The sequence below is a fragment of the Apteryx mantelli genome, chromosome 26 (genome assembly GCF_036417845.1).
Source record: "Apteryx mantelli isolate bAptMan1 chromosome 26, bAptMan1.hap1, whole genome shotgun sequence".
NCBI lineage: Eukaryota > Metazoa > Chordata > Aves > Apterygiformes > Apterygidae > Apteryx > Apteryx mantelli.
In genome coordinates, this window is record NC_090003.1 from 2,668,930 (window position 1) to 2,691,154 (window position 22,225).

The following is a 22,225-nucleotide window of genomic DNA, read 5'->3' on the forward strand; positions in this document are numbered from 1 at the left end:
AAATTATTTTGTGAAATTAAACTGAATTCAAGATGGACTTAAGCATATCAAGTTCTGCGAGTAAGATATCTGTGTACATTGCTAGCTTTAGCTGGAGAATTGACTGGGCTCAAAGAATTTTAATGTGCTCGGGAAAATCAGAGCCCTGGATTTTTGGTTGTGGACTGGGCTATAGCTTACTCAACCATGCCCATGCTTAAGCCATTCAGATTTCCTGTAAGAGGAGGCTCTAAACATACTCAAAGCTTCTCGCAGGAGAATGCCCAGAATTCTGCAGGAGACTCCAAAGCAAGATTAGTGAGCTTTCACTTCCATGTGAACAGGGTTGATGGCAGGTGGGCCTGGGTATAAAAAGGGGTTCCAGTAGTGTACATACCCGTAGGAGTTCTTGCAATATAGAAAATATATTTTAATAATATAATAATATATTATAAAATGTTTTATATTTATTTATTTATATTATTATATATTTTAATTATGAGAACAACTTGACAGCCAGTATATGCAAAAACACTTCCTCCAGTGCTGTTCCCTTGACATAGCTTACTCTGAGAATGCAGCGAGAGAAAATAATATTGTGTTGCTGTTCAAAGAGTCATTATGGTGCCAAGGTAAATCCACCTCTGGTTTTGGAGATACTCAAGCTGTTTGAACTGAGTAGATCCATGTCTGAATCCTAGCGGGGGGGGGGGGGTGTTGATTCTTATATTAAGTAAAATAAAATTATCTGTGGCAGGAAAAACAAAATTTTCAAAACTCAGTTACTCCCTAAATTATAAATGCAAGACAGTTGACAGTTTGACTGGCCTTTCTTCCCAGTATATGTTGCTGCACTCCAAGTTCCTTGGTGACAGAATATGTAACAATCTTTCTAGACTCTGCTATTCAGAATTATCAATCCAAATCTGGCTTTACATTTTGTTTCTGTAAGAGAAGTAGCATGAAAGGTTAGTCGCTCTGAAAAGCAACATTAGGAGAGGTGGCTTATCTTTTCCATGCTTGGTTCTGCTCTAGACATAGGCAGGTTCCTCAAGTGGTTGTGGGTGCTTTGTGATTTATTAAAACATGTTAGTTAATAAGAATTTCTATAGAACTACATCAACAAGACAGATGAAACAATTCTTCATTAACTCTTGTTTACTTATTGCAACAAGCAATGCCAAAGGATATGGCTTAGTTTCTCCTTTTTCACTATCTATAATTTGCTGTATATTTTAGAGAGCAGTCTTTTTGCTCTGTTTCTTTTGGGCAAAGGGTCTTTCGGGTGATACACTGATGAAGTAGCAGGTAGTGATGACCTTTGTATGAACTGTAGCTGCATCCATAGAAGAATCTTGTCAAAGAAAGACTATAAAAGTCCAGGAGAGGAAAGGTAGGGTAAATAAAAAGCTTTTCATGAGAGATCTGTAGTTTTGGACATCTCAGCTTCTTGATGGCCAGTAAGAAACTCCATGACAGGCACCTAAATTAACACATTTAGAAAATCAGACTCTTCTCAGTGTGTCCCCAGCTGTCTGTTTAGACTCACTCTGAACACCTAGTTAAATTAAACTGGCAACCTTAATAGCTGTAACTGGCAGATTAGAATGTTAGTGTTTTTCCTATGATTTTTGTTTTTATATATAAGCAAGCTAGCATCAAATTTTGATAGCAACTGTTTTTTTTCCAGGTGTTTGCCAAAATTTACCTTCAGCTCAAAACTACTCTGAACTCAGTGGGTATCTGTCACAGTCATCTTAAGTATCCATCTCCTATCTAAAAGACTTAAGCTCAGAAAGGCAAGAGAGGTAAATGAAAAATATAGTTTTTTTGCTGCATGTGTTTGTGCCTGTAATCTAGGTCAGTTTAATAAAAGCTCCTAGAATGCAGAGTAGCCAGATAAATTTAGGATAGTTGAATAGCGGTAGTCCAAGAATAATGTCCCTAATAGGGCTGGGTAGCTGGATTCAAACATCAGAGATTTCCATATGTGGGGCCAAGCCTTAGTTTCCAAGTTAGCTTCAGCTAACTTTGGGAAAAAATAAAGCAAACAAGGTTTAGTCCCAAGTTCTTTTGAAAGTTGTAGAATTGCTGCGTCCTTCTTATCTGAGTTGCTATTCTAGCAGTAACCCAGGACTCCTATTGATGCAGTGCTGTCAATAATGGCAAAATGCAACCCATTCTTCTGCGGAATTCCTCATTCTCCTACCAGGAAGGGCTTCTTTTGTATGAAACATCAGCCCCCAGTAACACTGTTTTAGCACTGGGTGTTGAGTGAGCCTGAGGCCATTTTTGTGGTCTGGAAAATTTTGTGCCTTAGTCCCTTTGTATAATGATTTTAAAATGTCCTTTATCAATGTAGGGATAGTAAGGTTCTTTTTTATCTCTGCCTATGTAAATTTGAGCTAATTTACTGACTTGCAGTGGAATGGTAAATGAGGTAGAAATGTGTCCCCGTGTTCCTAATTGAAGGAATTCTACCATTTCATGCTAAGAAAAAGAGCTGGTGAATTCTTTAAAGAGATGCGAGTGTGACTCCTGCCCCTGGGGAGATGGTAGCAACTTACTTTTTTTAAAGCCATTTTGCTTCCAAATGGGCTATTTCCAAAAATACCAAAAAGTTCAAAGAAAAAAAGTAACATGGTATGGTGTCAGCAGCACAGCTGATCTTCCTGAAAGTAACTGGCAACCAAGTTTCTTCAGGCCTACTTTTTGGGTATGAAATCTTTGGAACAGTTACTGAAGTATATCATATAAGTAAATCGGAAAACTTAAAGGTTTATCGGCTTATGCTTTAATTAGAGAAGATCATTTTCAGAAGAAGAAAGTTATTTGAACCTTTTGTTTTTCACTTTAGAAACCAATATCATGACAACGGATGTGCAAGTGAAAGGACGTCTATATGAATTGTATATGGAGGCACAAGATCTTTTTATAAGTAAGTAAGTGAAGCATATGGAGCTGAGTTCAGACTTAAAAGCCCACTCATTCTACTTGGAAGCAAAAATGGGTAAAAATACCATTTCACTGCTGGTCATTTGAGGGCTTTTGTCTTACGATCAATTACTGCCATAGGCACCTCCCTGTCTTTAATGCTTTGCTCCTGCCAAACATATGTAATGCGTAAGTTGAAGGCAGCTGGACAGCTTTTACATACTTAATTGGATATATTGGTTAGCGTTTGCAGGATTCCAGGCCTTAATCCCTGTTCACTTTTGACTTACAGAAATTGAATCTGCCTTGGTTGTGGGATTTTGGAAACATAAATGAGTAAATTCATCTGTGGTCCTTCAGATGGAGATCTTTGTACGCAGAGAAGTTAGCCTTTTATATTAGAAAACAGGAAAACCATACAATGGATGGTAATCTCTAGGTCTCCATTTTTTTTCAAATTCATGCTCTGAAGTTATATAGAATGTGTGTGAAGTTAACTGATAACATTCCATTGTTATCTTATTATTGTCTTTAAAATTTTTAAGGTAAGATTGTTTTGTTTTGTTTTGTTTTGTCATCAAGCTACTGTGGGAATCCTTTGCTCCAACAAAGCAGTACCCATACAAATTCCTGGGTTGTTGTGGTTTCCCCATTTCCAGTGAATGCACTAATTTTTAATTTTCTTCCTCCTGGGAGATGGAGAATGAGATGATCCATTTGGTTCCTATTACTCCTAAAAGTTGGGAGCGTCCACTGGAGTCACAAATTACTTGTTCATTTAGTTTTGATAATGAACTTTGCTCTCACTGGACAGTTCTCCCTGTCATCAGAGGGAATTAGACGAGAACACTGGCAAAAATAATACAGGTACCAGAAACCCATGGGCTGTGATTATGCTATAGAATGAGACTTTACCAAAAGAGACTATTTAGCTTGGGAACATGAGGCTTAGAGCAGAAAAGAAAGAATCAAAGTCTTACTGCTTTAACAGTTTTCCTTTGGGCTGTTAGGGTTTTAATACAACAGCTTGAGAGAGAAAGGATAGAGGAAAGGGTCTGAGTCTTTTACTTAGTAAGAAATTTGAATCTAGGTCCAATCGTGATGCAAGGCCAATGGTGGCTAAAACTAAATGCTTTGGTGCAGCCGTCTGTGTTGAAGAAAACACATTGTCACAATTGAACACCTTCATTGGCAGTCCCAGCAAAACCAAGGGAAAGAGATGCATTGCTCTGAACTCTCCTCATAGACTGCAGAGTATACAGATGTTTATCCAAAAGTTCTCGGATAAACAGAAGGTTTTTGTTTTCAAGCTTGTACTTTCAGCATCATTTGTGAGCAAACTTCTCATACTTTCATACACGCAGAAGACAGCAGGAATGGTTGGATCACTTTCGACTCCTTTAAGATTTATGGGCAAAAATAGCTAGTAAATCATCTTTTTGTGCCTGCAGTCATTTTGTTAACCGGGGGGGGGGGGGGTCATCGATAGTAAAGGGATATTTTGGGGCATGTTGGCAGAATACAGCTATTGCCTTATATAGTTTGACAGTCCCTGAACATTTAAGAAATTTCACCTCCCATAGGGAACTGGTGACCCTGACTGTGCCCACTGTTAATATCCAGGTGGTGGAAAGAGGGAAGGTACAAACCCCTCAGAAAATAAGGCTGCATGAATCAGAAATATGAAGTAGAAGTTTTTTTAGGCCCTGTTTGATCATTCTCTGGCTTTTCCACTACTTTACAAGGGCATGTTAAGAAATGTACTAGCACTATGGAAATGCTGCAGCCATTTCTCAGAAGACCATGCAAGAATTACTTTAACGCAGGTTTCCATCTTCTTCTTTCTGCCTTTTTCCTTTGTATTTCTTTTTCTTTGACCTGGTACAAATTTTTATATACTTACATGCCTCACTTTTCAATAGAAATCTGACTTAATTCATTGTTAGAATCTCCCTGCAAAGAGGTACACATCTTTTCCAATGTATTTTCTTTCTGCTTTCAATATTGTCACATGCAAAAGAGCTGAAACCAACTGTCTGTTTAAATGATACCTTATAGAGGCTTGTTACTACGCTGGCCGGGGGGGGTGGGGGGGAGTAAAGAAGGTGCCCTTATAACTTTCAGACTCAGGTTGCTTGTGTGCCTAAGCACATTTAAGGCAGTAAGTCATTTGGGGTTTTTTTTTTTGTTTGTTTGTTTTGGGTGGAGTGGGGTGGGTGTTTGTTTTTTTTTTTGTGTTGTGCAAGTAGCGAGCAAACATGGCAGGAACTCCGAGCTTCCCTCCTGTATCTGAAAGAAAGAATTGAATTCTACTTGCACCTACTGAAGCCAGGCAAAATGTTTTTTGTTGTTAGGATTTTTTTGGGGGGGGGGGAGGTGCTTGTTGAGAAGATGAAAATATGGTGAAGTTGCATGAGCTGAAAACTGAGGTATAAGAAATTGACTTGCAAACTAAAGTGAGCTAATAAGACGTGTAATAGTATTAGCATATAATAATAAAGTGGTCTAAGGCATCAGACTTCTGGGGGTTGTACATGCCATGCAGCGACATCCAGCCAATGTTAGCCTTGAAGTTTTACAGCTATATATGTCAGACAATGGCCTGCTCAACGTCCACAAAAGGAGGCTTGCTAAGGGCGGGGCGGGGGGCAGGGAGTGGACTCAAACCCGTTGTCTTTCATGCCTCAGATCTGCTGTGTAAGGACTAGGCTGCAGCAAGGCTGAGCAGCTGCAGAGCCTCCTGTCTTAAGAGGTAGTTGGTTGGTGTTTTGTTTTGTTTTTCCTGAGGTGGAAGGGGAACAGAGGGTTTCCAATAGTGTCCTGATTCCACCAGCCCACAACCTCATGTTCAGTTAAGGTGGCTATTGCCCAAGGGCACTTTTTTAATCTGCTGGGTTGAAGACAAGAAAGTGCAGGTGGTACTGGATTTCCTGGCCAGGACTGAAGTAAAGCAGCATTTGTTATTGCTGTTACCTCTGTTACTGCTTTAGATACATGTACATGTGTAAGCCAGGAAATTAACTTAAGGCAAATGAGATAATGAACCAATATGCATGGGGGGGGGGGGAGTGTCAATTAGTGTATGTTGTTTAACGTAAAATACTTCGTGACATTTTTGTTTTTCAAACAGAAGTATCTAAGACTTTTTCCTGATACCTGTAAGGTCACTGAAGTGACCAGTCCTGAACAATTCAGGCCGCAAGTACAGGCACGAGAGCTCAAAAAACAAAGCCATTTTTTTCTGGACAAACAATTTTATTTTAGGTAATGCGTCTATACACTGTACATTCAGTCACTGTGGTATATAAGCATAGCTATTTTCATACATAATCTCATAAAGTCCTTTATTTTACAATATTATCTGCTTCAAGGGGAGGGGATGTGGAAAAGGGGGTGTAAAAGGACTATCAAGGTACACAGCGAAATAGATAAATATGCCAAGCTTTTTTCTTATTTTTTTTAAATCAGGCATTTATAAACAAGAAAGCATACATTACTTACATAAAAATAGTTCTAGAATAGTAGAGTAAGTCATAATATTGTCATTAGCAGCAGCATAGGAGAGACCAGGATAACAAAAATGTGCTGAAATGCTATTGGCTATTATAAATGTAAAGATTTATTTTTCTTCAGTTGAAAAAATGTCATTCTGTGATTTCTTTTAAGGAAAAAAAAAAAAAAACTTCCCTCTAAAACACAGGGACTGATGGGAGGGCAGAATGGAGGGGAAAACAAAAACAACCTTTTGATCATAAAGTACTTTACAGTAAAAATAAGGATGAATAAAATGCAAATGATGGAGAAAGGTTAACCCACATTTAAAACTTGCAAAAAGATTTTTTTGTTGTTGTTTTTCCTAACAGACAGCAAAGGTTCTTAGTTAAAAACACAACTCTCAAAACAAGACAACTACCAGGTAAGAAAGAGTTCTGAAAAAGTAAACACCATATACACTTATAATACAACAGTGTAAAATGAAAAAAAGTATTTACATGTTGAATTTCATTTTAACTTTTTTTTTTACATTGGCTAGTTCTGTTTGAAAAGCAGAATATTATGTATACTAGTTAGCTGCTCCATAGATATGAATGTTATTGCTGTTGTTTTCTTTCCCTTCGTTAAGTCTTCTTTCAGAAATAGAAACAATGAGTAATTAAACTGAATATACAAGTATTAAGTAATATATTTTTATGTACAGGGAGAGTCAACAGCCTGTATGAAACACCTCTTCTCCCTTTTAACTTCCTAAAGGAAACTAAAGAATAGATAAATGAGAAGGTGTGACTTTACAATTCCTACACTCACCAGTTGGAGTGCAAATGGAATGCAGCAGGGACCCAACAGTAAGTCAAAAGAAGAGCAATTCCATCTGAAAGGGCTAACACTTGTTTTACTGAAGTGTTGCCAGCAGAAATTACACACAGAACTTGCTCACCTCAAGCACCATCATAGAAAATATTCTTCTCAAGATTCCCACCATGTTGACAGACATTTTCTAGATTCAGTGTCTCTATGTTTTTTTTCAGACAACGTAATTTGTAAATAAATTACATGCACAGGAATTCTGAATTAGAAATAAATTACATACTCTGCAGAAATACTAAGATTTTACTGTTAAAATGTATTTCAAAAAGACACAAAATGATTTAAGATAGATAGAATTCTATCCTGTAAACCCCTCTTGTCGTTTAACTGCTGGTGTAGAAGGTTTGTTCCCAGTCTTCTTGCACCTTATTTAATCATACTAATTTTAAACTGTAGTTTCTAGAAATGTTTTTATTAGGATGTTTTCACTCCCTAAGATCAAATACTAACGATTCTTAACTTCAAACATTATGAAGCTCAGTAGTCAAATATTACACTTAATAGAATTATCGTAATACACAGCAAAAGAAGAAACAGCATTTTTGTAGCATAATAGTATGTAGCTTCATTATGGAAAATTCTTTCTTGCTAATCTCTGTGAAACAGAGGTGATGCTGGTTGTTACATAGTTCTTGATGAGATTATTTACTATCCTATTTTTTTCTTTGAAAAAGTACAGAATTTATTAATTCTGGAGGATAAAAACATCATATGCACAGAAGAAATTATGCCAGTGAATCAGTATGTTTGCCCAGGAACACAAGAAAGAAAAATTATGTGACATGCTACAGGTAAGTGGGCCACTCTTCCTGTAAAAACAAAACCAAATTCAGACAGACATGCTGCAATTTTTTTGTTGAGTCATAAGAGGAGAGACACAATCGGAAGTTAGGCAAAAAATCAAAATTTAAAAATTAAGACTTAAAAAAAGCCAATGGTGGGAGGAAAAAACAGATTTGTTCTATGTGTAATTTCTTAACATGGCAATAAAGCACAGCATATGATAGATCTTTGAAATACAAAAGCTCAACTATAGCTAAAATTATTTAGTTTCCCTTGAAGAAATAACTGAATAATACAGATTTGGAAATCATAAGGCTGAGAACACTTTTATGCATACTGCATAACAAAATTAAACCCTTTACATAAGACAGTAATAATGCCCCTTAGTGAATATATAAGTATGGCAGAGATTTTAATTCCATGCATATGATTTAATAATTGCAGAAAAAAACATACAAAGATGAAAAAAAAATCCACATAAAAAAACTGCATAAGCATAATCAATATTCCTTTTGCATTGCACTTTAGAAGAGGAGATCTGGACCTAGACTCAGTCTCCAGCATTCCAAACACACAAGGGCAAAGCCCTGTATAAACGGACAGTTTCATGTAATTTACTTGGTATAACTGTTTCTTGCTCCCCAGAGTTCTACATTGTCCCAGTAATTCAATGCCTTTCATAGTTCTTCTTTTTGTACCTAAAACATATATATGAACTTTACTTCTTGTTAATGCTCACAGTTATAATGGTTATTATAATTTCAAGCAAACAGCTCGTTTAAAAAAGTTTCTCTAACATACTGTAAGTAAAGACTATAATTTTAGGATTGGCAGCCGCTTTCCATCTACTGGGATTAATGTCCAAAAGCAAATAAAGATTACTGGAAATATGGTTCTTTGTTTACAATAACTTCTGTGTATGATGATGCATAGGGTTTTCTTTTTTTTTCTTTTTTTTTTCTTTTTTTTAAGGTAAAAAAGCATCAGCATTTCCTATATAACATGCTGAGAGGAAAAATGAGCTGGAAGGCACATCTGCAGCCCCAGGTCAAATTTTCATCTTATGCTCATAAGCTTGAGTGTGTAAGAGGTGAGTGTTTGTGGGTGGGGAAAAAAAAACAAAAAAACCCCTTTTCTCTTGTTCAGTAAAGCACCAACTGTATTTGATAAGCACTTCTGGGAGCCCCCTTGCTACTGCCTCCCATATTCTGTTAGAGACACAGCCATGCAAAAAAACAGGTTTAAAATAGAACCAGTAGTGCACTGCTCTGGATAATTCTTATTTGGTAGCATTCTATACCTGCTGAATACTCACTTTGCATAAATGTAAATGATGACACAGTGTCACATGATGGAAAACTGGGTTGATGATTTTCACATCTGTTAAGCAGGGTAGAATCTAGAATGCTCATCTTGTAAACTTTAAAACTATGGAATAAAATGCAAAGAAAGTTTCTGACAAAGTGCAGTTCTTTAAAAAAAATAATAATATTAACAACAACAACAACAACAATAATAACACAAAGTGATGACATGCTGCATTTTCATTCCGGGGCTGCGGCTTGGATCCCAAAATTAAAGTAACTTATTTAAACAAAACAAAACAAAAGAAGGCTTATTCACAGCAGCAAAAGTGTTGTTTTTCTTTTCTGTAGTATTTGATAATGTGATGTTGCACTCTCCTTGGGCACAGTAATCCTGACAGACAGTTCAGAATAAGGTAAATACTGAATTATGGTAAGATGGTGCAACAAAGATGAGTTTTCCAGAAAACTGAAAACTGAAGTAAAGATTTCAGAATGACTTGAAAAATGCATGTGCCTTCTGCTTTATTTCTCAACCGACTTAACAGATCATCCATTTCCTTCCTTTATTTTCTTCTTTCTTTTCCTAAAGCTGAAGTGCTCTTGGATGAAGTGAGTCTTTTGAACACACCAGTTAATGAAGATGTCTTTAGAGAATATGGCATGATTTACAAACACTGAAGTCCATAAGGCTGGGTTTATAATTCTCAAGCATACATCTTCTCCCCCTCCCCCCTTACAATCCTCTTCCCTGCATCTTCCTTTCTTCAGCACAGGAAATGAAGATAATTGTTCCTAAGAAAAAAAATCAACTTTGAAAAGCACTCTGAAATTCTCACACAACCATGTGACAGGGTTAAAACTGTGATGGCTTCCTAAATGGCTGGAAAACTGCTATGAAATGGCATCATCACCAGAGGGCTTCTACCTTAAGAATCCCAAAGCCTATAACAAGTCATTAAAAATTGTGCATTGAAGATTTTTGTTTTGCTTTTAAATGTTCATTATAAAAATCTTGTTAATTGTTTTAATACCAAGTCTGTATAATGGATTATTTTAAATAGCTTATAACAAAAGTTTGTTTTTAAATTCCAAAATGTTCCAACAGGCAGAAAGGCAACATAAAAACATTGCCACACTTGCCTTTTACTCTGATTTTAGCTGGACGATGCTGCTTGCTTGGAGTTTGCCAGTAGAAAATTTGCTGTGGACTTAAAAGTATTTTGTTTATAAACACTTTGTGTTTTATAGGCACAGTAAGATGTTGTGCTGTATGGATTAAAAAAAAAAGATGTAATTCAGTGCTTCTGTTATGAAGAGTAACATTTGCCTTCCAACTATGTAAAAGTCTGTATTCATGGATGTGTGCTAAGACACAACTACTCACACATGCACTTACACACGTACCCCCACACATCCTCCCTTACTGTGCATATACAGCATTCTGTATGTGTATTAGATGGTGTGGTGTTTATTTAGTTCTCAAGGTTGTTCATTGTGTTTTCACTGCTGGGTTGATTGCTTGATTTAGGCCACAGTTGTTCCTGAAGTTCCTTGACTACTTTTTCCAAGTGTTCTCGAGCCTCCCTCTCATGCATCAGGTCAGCTCGGAGCTGCTCCCTGTCAGCCTCTGCATGCTGAAGCTTAACCTGTAGGTCCTCAATCTAGAGAAAAGCATATTAGGAAACATAATAAACTACTGTAACATTTCAGTACCGTTGTCATTTTGTAGAATTAAACACAGACTAGTAGCCTAACACAAAGTGAGATGAGTAATAAAACCTCATGCTTCCAGGCATAAGATGATCAAAGCTGAAGTGGAGGAAGGAATTCCCTTTTACCTACTTTTTCCATACACCACTGTGCAATAATCCAAGTTGACTGCAGGAGCTATTTAGCTTTGAAATTATTAAATACTTCTGGTGGCTTGAATATCAGAAAGGATGGTGAGCGTTTTAATATAAAAAACAGAATAGTTAAGGGTGCCTTAAATTGTTTACTGAAACTCCAGCCAATGTACATCTTATGCCCTTATTATTTCTTTAGGCAGACAGCAATTCAGCAAAGTAAACTGCAAGCTAAATTTGCAAAGCTAGAGCAATTTCAGATATTTTACAATGGTTATTAATGTGAATGACCAAAAACATACTGAGCAGCTCTTTAAGAGCTTTGTCTGAGCTATATATCAATGTCCAACAAAAACAATTGTAGTGTCCTCTCACACAAGAACCTTTACATCTTTCATATTAAATGTAAGGGACTATAAGGAGTCACAATGGCCACAGTAAAGCACTTAGTGGGAATGGATACAGAGGAGATGGAGGCACAGTGTAGGTGGCGGGGGACAAAAAGGAAAGGATTCCTCTGAACCACCAGAAACTCTGCAAGTGACAGTCAAAATTAGCACTGTTTCAGCTCATAAATAAGTTGGACTTCTCAGGACAGGAATGGGACCGAACAAGTCCTAATAGCTACTAACTTTGCACAGAAAAGGACATGAAGAAAAGATGTACCAAATATCCTTAGAAGAGGAGCACTTGCTGAGATCTTACACCCTGTTTTCCAACTTACAGCAAGATACAGCAGATGATAGTCTCAGCCTCCCCAAAGACCTCAGCAGTCAATCGTCTTCCTATTTTTTTTTCCCCACTTACTGACAATGAAGGCAGAGGGAAGCCCCAGTAATCAAGAGGATAAATTGCGGGGGGGGGAACAGTGGGGGATGGGGGCAGGACTGCACCAGTTTGTAATAATGGAATTTTAAGCCATCAGCATATTAGACTAGCAGTTCCTTCTGCCAGTGCAACTGATAAATACTGTTCAACCCTTACAGCTCTCATGCATATTTGACTGTGTCAGTATCATGGCTGGCTCTGATCAAGTAAACCTTTTATTAGAGGAAGGAAAAACTCATACCTTTGGGGCTAAAATGAAGGATAACCCGCCACCCCCATCCATACTTGGATCTCAGTACCAAGGTAAGGAAATGGAAGGCATAAACCACAGTGATATTCAGTAAGAATTTAGCATCTAATTCTTTAAGCTTACATATAGAAATTTACAACCCTGAATTTGCTGTTTAACTTCCTCTCATGCCTGGTTGATGCTATTTCTCTCAGACTAAGCCTGTCTACAGAACTGTGGTTTCCTCAAAAATAATAAGAGAAGACTACAACATAAGTGAGAAACTTCCTGTGTGTATTTGCCAAATTAGAGTTAAGATACAAAGCTGTATAAAAGCTCTGTTTTAAAACTTCTTACATGAGTTAGAAACTTAAGTCCTATTAACTTTTTGTAAAATTCAGCTTTGAAGTTACTTGGGATACGTTTCTAGAAAGTGCCAGGCACAACTCAGAAGTAGCTATTAAATAAAGCATTTATTCCAGAACCTGAAACATTCATTGCCCTATTATTTAGCCCAAGCACAGCAGTAATACAGCTTTACTGCTTTTGGGCCCTAATGCAGCGAGTACTTATACCACTGCACTGCACTCCAGTGCTATAACAACAAGCTCAAGTACATACAACAGGATGCTGCAATGGATATTGCAAAAGTGCCATGTCTTTAGAAAATACGAACCTGCAGAATCTTCAGCTACTTGAATTCTTTTTAAGAGCTTAGCCTTTCTATTAGGAAACCCCACGAAAAGGAGGGAATGTAACAGGAGACTGAAAATCCACTTTGTCAAAACTTTCATGCATGTCACAACACAAGGGAGGACACACCTTCAGATTTGCTAAACTCTAATCCAATAAGTATGCAGTTTACTTTATCTGCACTTGCTGTTGCCTTGTTTTTTTGCTGAAGTGGAAGTCAACTGCAGGTAACGCCCAGTGCAGCAGCTCTCAATCTGGTTATGTTTAGTCTGGACACTTCTTATCAGTGAGACATCCTGTGATGCTAGAGAGGAAGCCCACATCATTTCCTGCTTCTGGTCTCCTGGTTAGACATGTCTCATAGTGGTACAAGTGGACCACTCCCCTTCCCGTTATTGAGAGCCTGGGGTTAGAAGAATTTCAGATTTCTGTTTCTTTTTCTTTTCCTTTTTTACCCCCTTCCTTAAAATAACCAAACAGAGTATTTGCAGCTCATGCTTTAGGAGTAATAACATGCAATCCCACTTCACACAGGAAGCATGTGTTTAACAGCATGCACAGATTATCCGAAAAGTTGCTCTATTAAATATGGTCTAGAAGTCCCTTTAACATTAATTCCGGTATATTTCAATATGCAAGTTAAGCCTCTTGCAAACGTATGATACTTATGTGCCATTTGCATGTAAGTGATATCTCTGTGCTGTGGGAGTTTAAATTTAGGTAAATGTGCCCCATCTTTCAGAAACCGTTTGCTGTTAATTCCTGCTGACCCGTATCTTTTATTTATGCATTTCTCAACCAGGTTTTTAGTTTGGGAACCACTGGCAGAGGAAGTGGTCTGGCAGAGGGAGATTTAGGTGGGAGCTGATCAGAGCAGGGCTACAGGGGAGGCAGATAAAGGAAAATGAGTTAGCCTTAAGGAGAGGGTCTGTTTGGGAGCCCCCCTCCCTCTATAGAGAAGGGGTAATTTGAGGGGGTTAACAATGGATGTGGGACCATGCCCTTTTACAGGAAAGGCATTACTGGGCAACCGGGATTGTTTTATTGGGGGAAGGGGAAGGCGGGGCATGCAATGGATTCTTCTTCAGGACTCTTTCTCACGGAAATCCAGGAGGCTGCCGTTCTGCTCTCAGCTCAGCCTGTTATGCTGGGTCATTTCAGAGGGCTTGGAACAGTGGATGGCCTTGCATTCCACATGCCCTGCAACACCAAGACACAACAAGGCGACTTAAGGACGTGCAGCCTGAGCTCTTGGTTCACTTGGCTTCGGATGGTTTAAATAAACTTTTAAATCGTTTATTGCAAGAGACTCTGATGTGGAGAGGGTGGGAAGGTTTTTAACTTGAAAGTTTAAAGCATACATATGACTCGTAACAACATGTTCCTGCATTCCTAGAACTTTCACTGAGATCACACTGAAAGTATTTTCTTAGACCTGAGAGTTTGCTCTTCTTGTGCTTTACCACTGTAAACAACACTCCTTCCTGCAGCTTGCTTATTGGTGGGCCTTAGCTTCTTCTTTCATCTTAAATAGTTCCTGTAGGTCTAGGCTGATCTTTATTTTTTATCGTATTATAGAAAGTGACTCTGCCTAATATTTACAGTAGTGAAATGCATCCCAATGTATTGGCATGGCCAACAGAATATAAGTAGAACTGAAATAATGTCTAGCATTTGTCCTGGTTCTCTGTAAATGGAGATTTTCAACTGACAAATGTGCAAAGTTCTAGGCAAAATTGTGGGAGTGACACAGGTGGTCCAAGTGCAGGAAAGTTCTTAACACCTTGCATTAGGACTAGGGTTGTAAATTGACATGACAGGGGCACAGATGTTATACAGATGGAGTTGGAGATGTATCAAATTAGAGAAAACTAGGCCCACTAGCATCAGAGGAAGAACAGATACTGGAACTAACCCTGAAAACTGCAGAAGCAATAAGCTTTCTTGCCATTAGCTTTCAACGTTCAGGTCTTACCTGGGCTGAGTATTTGGCCCGAAGCCTGCCTGCTTCACATCCCTTGTCACAAACCCGGATCTGCCTGGCTTGTTCCAGTTCCCTCTTTAGTCGTATCCGAGACTCATTGGCTTCCTTCATTTTCTTCTCGTTCTCAGCTCTCAGACGTTCAATCTCTTTCCTCAAGTTGCGCTTTGCCTCTGTTGCTTCTCTCAGTTTTTCCTTCTTAGCCACTCTTAGGAACTCTAGCTCCTAGAATATACAAGTAGTTAGACTTGTGAGAACTAAGGAGCAGGTACTAGATTAGTGCTAGAAAACTGAATAGTACAGGAAGGGATCAAAACTAAATTCCCACCATTCTGTTAGTTCTGACTGGGAAGGCTTATGTCCAAACCTGGTTCAAAACTTCATACAAACTTTTCTCCTTCAAATGGGCATGAAATCCTAGGCCAAACTTACCTTGCATTCTTGGATAATGAAACGCTATGCTACAGCCACATTTTGCTTTGTCAAGCAAAATAGCTGTGACCGTCTGTGCCTGAATAAGGACGATCTGGAGTTGGCAACAGCTACTTGCAATGCATCCTATACTAGCTCAAAGTTTCAAATGAATCAACCGTAATGCCTGCACCTGTGGAGACCCTGAACTGAAGCTGCACAATGTTATGATAAATGTAGTTTGTGAATGACCTTTGTGTACAGCAAAGCTGAACAAGAAAGTTTACTACTTGCTGGAGAAATGAGCGGACAGTTGCATTTTAACAAGCCAAAAAACCCACCCCAAACCCAACCTTAGGAAAAGTATGAGGGGAAAAAATATAAAATATATATAATCTTTCTAACTTTGAAGCAATTCTGCTGTGCTATGGTAACTCGTGTGTAGCCTTACCTTAGGGCTCTTGGCAAGTAGCCAATGAACTGCTCTGTCATAATATCTGGGAAACTCCAGGCTAAAACTTTAAGCTAAATCCAAACTGTGCTTCACTCTGAGAACTGCCTCTCTTGCTGCACAGGTTCTTAACTGCTACCATGAAATTTCAAATCCAAGAGAAAGCCATTAATTTAAGTGATAATGATAAGGAAACTAAAGGGACAGAAGTTGTTAAAAAGTTGTTAAAAGGTTGTTAAAGAGTTAAAAGATGCCTGTGCATCATAAGCATACTTCCGCTTTGAAAAAACGTCTCACTAAAGGTCCTTCTCCTAAATGGTTAAATTAGACAAGCTAAAGTTCAGTTTTTCCTTTTTTTCCAGGAGCAGCATTTCCTCCCTGTCAGAGACAAACCCTCACAGCAACTTGTTTCTGTTAAGTAACACTGCAGTCGGGTCATGGGAAATTCACTCTCTAGACAATCTCAGTTCCCAGCCAGGCCATTGTTAGCTCAGCCTTGTCACTGGAAGCACGCACACATGTACTTTCTGTGTATGTAGAACTGGAAACCCACAGCCACATGGAAAATGACAGCCACATACCATATTCCCTCTCATTCTGACATGTTGCTTGATTTAATGCCTCAATGCTCAACTCTGTTTTGTCAACTACTTCATATAATTTATGTTTTACTTTAAGTATACACTGTATATTTAGTCTACATACCTAAAAATTTCTTTTAAATATGTTTCTTATTCTTACTTTTAAATATATAAAGTGAAATATACATTCACTAAAACACAAGCAAATGAAGTGATTTGCCCGAGGTCACAAAGAACAAGCAGTTCAGTTGAAAAGACAGCACTCAGTCTCCCTTCTCTAAGACCTGGACCTGAAGCTAGTACACAACAAGCCATCTTCACATGAGAGACATGCAGCATAGAAATTGGGTTGCTATACTGTGCCCCTTACAGGAATATAAGTAGGCAAACTTTGTTTAAAATTCTAATTGTGTTCATATCTAAGCACTTACTACTATCTCTCTCTCACCTCCTCCTTCCTGTTAGCAGAGTACCTGAATCTACTATCATTTTTTAAATACAGCAGAGTCATATTACACACAAATCATATCTCTGAGCTACTGTCCTTTGTTTCATTCCCCAAAACAACCAAAAACATTATGTGCCAGCATACATGGCTGTGTATACCTGATTTTGACCAGTACTGGGTTTTTTGTCCCCCAGGGCAGATGAAACAAGGCCCTTAACTTTACAGTTGGCAACCCAGATCTATCTAATGGATTACATTTCTAGCTTGGTTACAGTTCCCCTTAAAACATTTACAGAGGACACGCAAACCTTCTGACTGCACTCTATCTTCCATTTCGACGTACTGATTTTGCCCTATCTCAAATTAAAAAAAAATCATCACACCACCCTTCTGTTCAGTCACTGTGATTTGCTAATGGTCAGCACATATCTGCAGCTTTTTTGTCTGACTACTCTTTCTTTGATAGGAGTGAAATATCAAGGATTTACAAAGATGAGGAGCTCTTCCACTGAATGATAACAGGAAATGTCCAGTGAAGCATGGCTAATGGAAAGCTTAATAAAGACTGGTAGTTTCAGCTCCTCATCAGAGCTTCAGCAGTTATACTTTCCTCAACTGGGCAATGGTAGGATTTTTACAAATCATTTAAACTACAGATAAAGTCTCCATAAGGACAGAAATGTTTCTAGTTCAGTGAAAATAAAAAATAATAAACTGGACTACAAGATTGTTTTCAGTAATGAAAAGATGCTTGGTTTTGGTTTAAAAAAACATGGATTTACACCCTAAAGCAAGAACAGCAGGCTTAAAAATGTAAGAATGTATACTTCCTGTATACTCTGGTCTTCTGACTGAATTTACAAACAGTACTTCAATTAATACTGTTGCCATTTGGGAAAAATGAGGCATTTTTTTTAAACGTGAGACTAGCTAATGGTTTCTACCTGGAAAAATATATGTAGGCAGGGATAAGAGAAAGCTGATTTTCAGAATTACCTGATGTAGACTGCGTTTGGCTTGCAAAGCAGCATTTAGCTTCTCTTCCTGCTTCACTCTCATTTTAACAACTTCATGGAGGAATTTTTCTTTGGCTTCTTTTGTATCTAGGCCACTGTCCAGGGCCTGCCTTAGGTGCTCCAGCTCAGCTTCCAGTCCACTGCTGTGAGAGTCAGAATGTGCTGCAACTTCATATGAAGTGCTGACTGTGGCTGGGGCTTGCATCCCAGGTGAGCTCATGTCCTTTGCAGAGCTGGATGAAGTAAAGGATGGGGAGGAGAGCGAGGATAAGGAGGAGGTGACTGAAAAACAGAAACATCTAAAATTAATAAAAAAAAGTCTAAAACTACTGTAAGTCAAAATGTGCTGAGGCCCTTTTGTAAAGTGGAGATATTCAATAATCAGTGAAAAAAACAGAAGAAAAAGAATACTCATGTTATGCTTTGATACTTGAAATGTGATGAAAATGCAAATCTGACCAATCTATAGGACCAACTTTGAATTTGCTTGAATTGTGACTTTAGGATTTGCATCACAAACATTGTCTTCTCCACGTGTATGAAGTAATTGATTCTTTCAGGGAGACCTAGCTACATGATCCTGTGGTTTTCTGTGGTAAAATTTCTTCTTTTGCATAAACTACATGTACTGAGTAAGGACTGGACTTCGTGAAGTCAGCAGCAGAATTTTCTTAGTGACTTATTAGTGAGGTGAGATCAGTGTCTTCATCTTTCAGAGAGGGGTTCAAGATCTGAATACTCTTTAAGAATATACTGGCTCTTGATCTCTGCTTTATGTATTCAACTCCATGGATGCAGTACTGAAACCACACGACCACATTCTTCATTGGATATAAAGTTTCACACTTGCATGCATGTGCATTCTGGAATTTTTATGGGCTATCTATCTGTGCACATCCCAGGAAGGTTTTTATAGAGGGCTCTTGATCAGAGAAGAACATCACAATTTTTATGCAAACCACACATAGTATGTCCCCCCTTGCACAGGCACTTACCTATTTTAATGAAAGACTCTAGGTTTGTGAACCCTTGTGGTGCAGGTGCTTCTTTTTGCAGATACACCTCTGTCCTCTCCCAGGAAAACTTCCCTGTAACTTACATTCTATTCTTCTTTTTCATTATTACTTAAAGCTATATTTTTACATCCTGTTGGGATATTAGGCTTCCAGAATTATGTTTAAACATAGAAGAAGTTGAGCAACTAATTCCTGTGGATTACTGCAGAAAATTCAGTGCAAATAAAATGAAACAAAATAAAGGCAGGTATAACTGTCACTTACATTCCTCCCTGGTTTCTACTTCAATTTCTGCTTCTGATTCCTTTTCCTCTTCAGTGGCAGTAACAGTGGCCACTGCTTCTGGGATGGCTGGGTTCTCTGCAGCAAGTTTTCTTTTCCGTGGCTGGACAGTGCCGCTCATTGGCTCACTACTCCGTGATACTACTGTGGCACAGGGGGAGTTGCTTACAATTTTCTGTTGGGCAGGAGGTGCAAGAGCCACATTGGGGGCCACAGCATTCTCAAAGCTTTTGTAGGAATAAAAACTATTTGAGAAGGGGAGGCAAGAAAAAAGGAAGGAGAAAACAGTCATATTCTTGCCTTTAAAATGTTTCCTAATCCATGTGTTACACTGAAACAGCAAGACACTTACTGGTATGACAGTGCAGTTCCACTGATTTATACCAGCAAAGGATCTGACTATATATTTGTTAAGTGTTTTGCATCCATCTAAATGTGCAGAAGATTTACACAGGTAATCTCCATCCAGTTCAGGAGGTATTATATTTGAAGTACCACATATTCTAAGCACCAAGCAGATCAGATCTCCCAGTGTTCAAAAATTATGCTGCTGTTTCCCCTTGATCCTCACGCATTACTAACTTTCCTAAATAGACAAGTTTTACTTGTCTATCCACAAATGCTTTGCAACCTTGGGAACAGCACTTCCTGAAGAAAAGCTGTGAGAGTGCAAACAGCTTATTCTGGTTATCATTAATTTCTTGACACAGCATGCACCTGAGTGCATGTATGTTAAACTACATTTATTTAAAAAAAAAAAGCTATGTTGAAAGGACATTAATGTTGTAATAGCAAATACACAGAAGTTTGCAAAAACCATAATGAAGACTGCCTTTGCAACTTTAATTCAGCATCTACAATATGATGCGATCTTCAGTCATATTAAAATTCCTACTAAACCTTTTGCCCTCTCCCCCCTTTTTTTTGAGACTTACAAGTTGGCCAGATTCTCACAGAGACAACAAAGAGATACTCTTACACCAGTTTACCCCTTTTCTCCCCAGCTAATTATAAAATCTATTTAGAAGCATGAATGTGCTGCTGGGATTTTTTTTTTTTTTTAATCAGTCCCCAACACTTCCAAGAAGCTTATTCATAAGGGCAACAAAATGTGTTCTCCATAACCCCTCCTAAAAACACCTGGACCATTTTAGTTGACAACCCCCCTGCCCCACCACTACCTTTAGCAGAAATCTGGCATAAAGATTTTTCAGATTGAACAATTAGAGTCCGGCAAAGGAACGTATGGTTGCCCTGACGCTTTCCATTGTAAATGTGACACCAGCAGCCCCACCTATTTATTAGAGATTGGGGCTGATTCTTGTACCAGTTTAATTATGCCCCCATCCTAGAGCAGAATCTAGCCTATAATGTCAGCTTTTCGATGGGTCATACAGACTGAGGAGCTTTTCACAAACTCTCCTGCCCAGTGTGCTCTACCATGACCTCCCAGGACCACTTGCCATCAGGAGGGTAGAGGTACTCTGTGCTTTCCATACAGTCTCTTGGCTTCCTGGGCTTCCTGTGGTACTGTCAATACAACAGATAGAATGCAGCTGTTGGCAGTGTGGTGACAGTCCACTGTTACAGAGCTGTTGCAGTTACCCATCGGCAGCTGTCTGGAAATAGCTGTCTGGTCCCTGACCACCTGCCCAGAGAGAATAGCACAATCCTTCTTTAAAAAGTGAAGCCCTAGAGGTTCTGGTGATGGTACCCCCAAATTATCAACAGTTTACAGAAGCAGCCTTCATTTCAGACTTTTATGGCATTGCTTCACCTAAGAAAACCCATTTAATGAATGCACTAAATACTGACACTTTTTTGGTTTGTTTGTTTCCCTTCTCCTAATTAAAACACTGCAGCTGCAAATGCTTTTATTCTGATACCAGTGGACTGAACTGAATGAATGACAAAGCCACCAGCAGCAGCACATGGGAACAATCATAAAGTGACTTGCTGTAGCATCTCCACAGCTGCTAACCCCAGTCCCCCTTCAGTTCATGTCTCCTTACCTGTCTCGGATCAATGCAGGAAGATGTGTTGAGAGCTCTTTCTCATTTGCTGATACAGCAGGAGACCAGGGCCGGAACGCTGAGAGACGCTGACGGGGATGGACACAGCCAATACTCTAGGAAGGAGGGGAAAGAAAAATAAATAAAAAATAAATAAATACTGGACAATCCTTTTGAAGTATAAATCACAATGGAGCACTAGTGATGCTTTTAAGTACACATTCTGTTATCGCTAAAACTGATCCCCTCCTAGCTAGGACCTACTTGCTTAGCAGGTTCCACTGGAAGGGATGAATTGTACTAATGTAAAATCCCACATGGTTGTTCTTTTGCCAAGAATTTATATGTGGTTTGCAGAGACCACATGAGGCTTCTTAGCCTTTCAGGATTCCTGTACCTCAAAGGCATGAAGGAATTGATTACTTCATCCTCATAAGCAAGGCCAGTGCACACTGAAAGATGGCAAGAAAACTGGGAGAGCAGTATAGCTGAATGTTTGCTAGGAAAAGGAGAGAAATGCTAAAAATTTAGAAAACGCGGGCAGTGTCTTTCTCTGATCTTCTCTTCTGGTTGCATTAGAGGGATGCTACATGCTAATCTCATCTCTCTTTTAAACACAAAACACTCAGTAATCACCTTATTAGATGAACTGGATAAGGATCGTAACCAGCTGGACTGTTTTTCCTTCTCAGTAGAAGCTGGAGATTGGGAAGCAGAGTCATCTATTTTGGGCTTTTTGGAAGCAGGAGGATCTGAAGGGACCTGAAACAAAGACAGACGGGAAAAATTTAGAAAAAAGGTATAAAACAAAAGCAAATTTTATATCTAAAAGTAAGAAACATTGATCTGTTTTACATTTTTAAAGCAAACGGTCTGCAATTTAAGGAACAACAAATGAGTGAAAACAAGGGACGGACACAAACATCCCATGACATAATGTGGTTTCATTCCTTCAATGAAAATACCCAGATAAAGGGCAGATGGTGCAGGAGTGATAAGCGGCCAGGAATATTAGCAAGACATTTACATCATGCTGCAGAGAAATATCTGCCTTTTATTATTTTT

At 38.5% G+C, this 22,225-nt stretch overlaps 1 protein-coding gene across 3 annotated transcripts in view; it reads right to left on the bottom strand.

Moving 5' to 3' along the window:
- Window positions 1-9,374: 9,374 nt before the first annotated feature.
- The window catches only part of SKI (SKI proto-oncogene), a 119,452-nt gene continuing 106,601 nt past the window's right edge, over window positions 9,375-22,225 (bottom strand). Inside the window, exons 2-7 of one of the 3 annotated variants that reach the window (XM_067311243.1) lie at window positions 21,797-21,922; window positions 21,161-21,276; window positions 19,131-19,393; window positions 17,831-18,132; window positions 14,938-15,168; window positions 9,375-9,489 (exon numbers count right to left, since the gene is read on the bottom strand). In XM_067311243.1, the coding sequence (XP_067167344.1) occupies window positions 9,484-9,489; window positions 14,938-15,168; window positions 17,831-18,132; window positions 19,131-19,393; window positions 21,161-21,276; window positions 21,797-21,922 (1,044 nt within the window). In that variant the 3' untranslated portion in view covers window positions 9,375-9,483. Of the gene's footprint in view, window positions 11,030-13,984; window positions 14,163-14,937; window positions 15,169-17,830; window positions 18,133-19,130; window positions 19,394-21,160; window positions 21,277-21,796; window positions 21,923-22,225 lie in introns of those variants that run through there. The other 2 variants (XM_013944208.2, XM_067311242.1) reach the window with 2 other exon arrangements.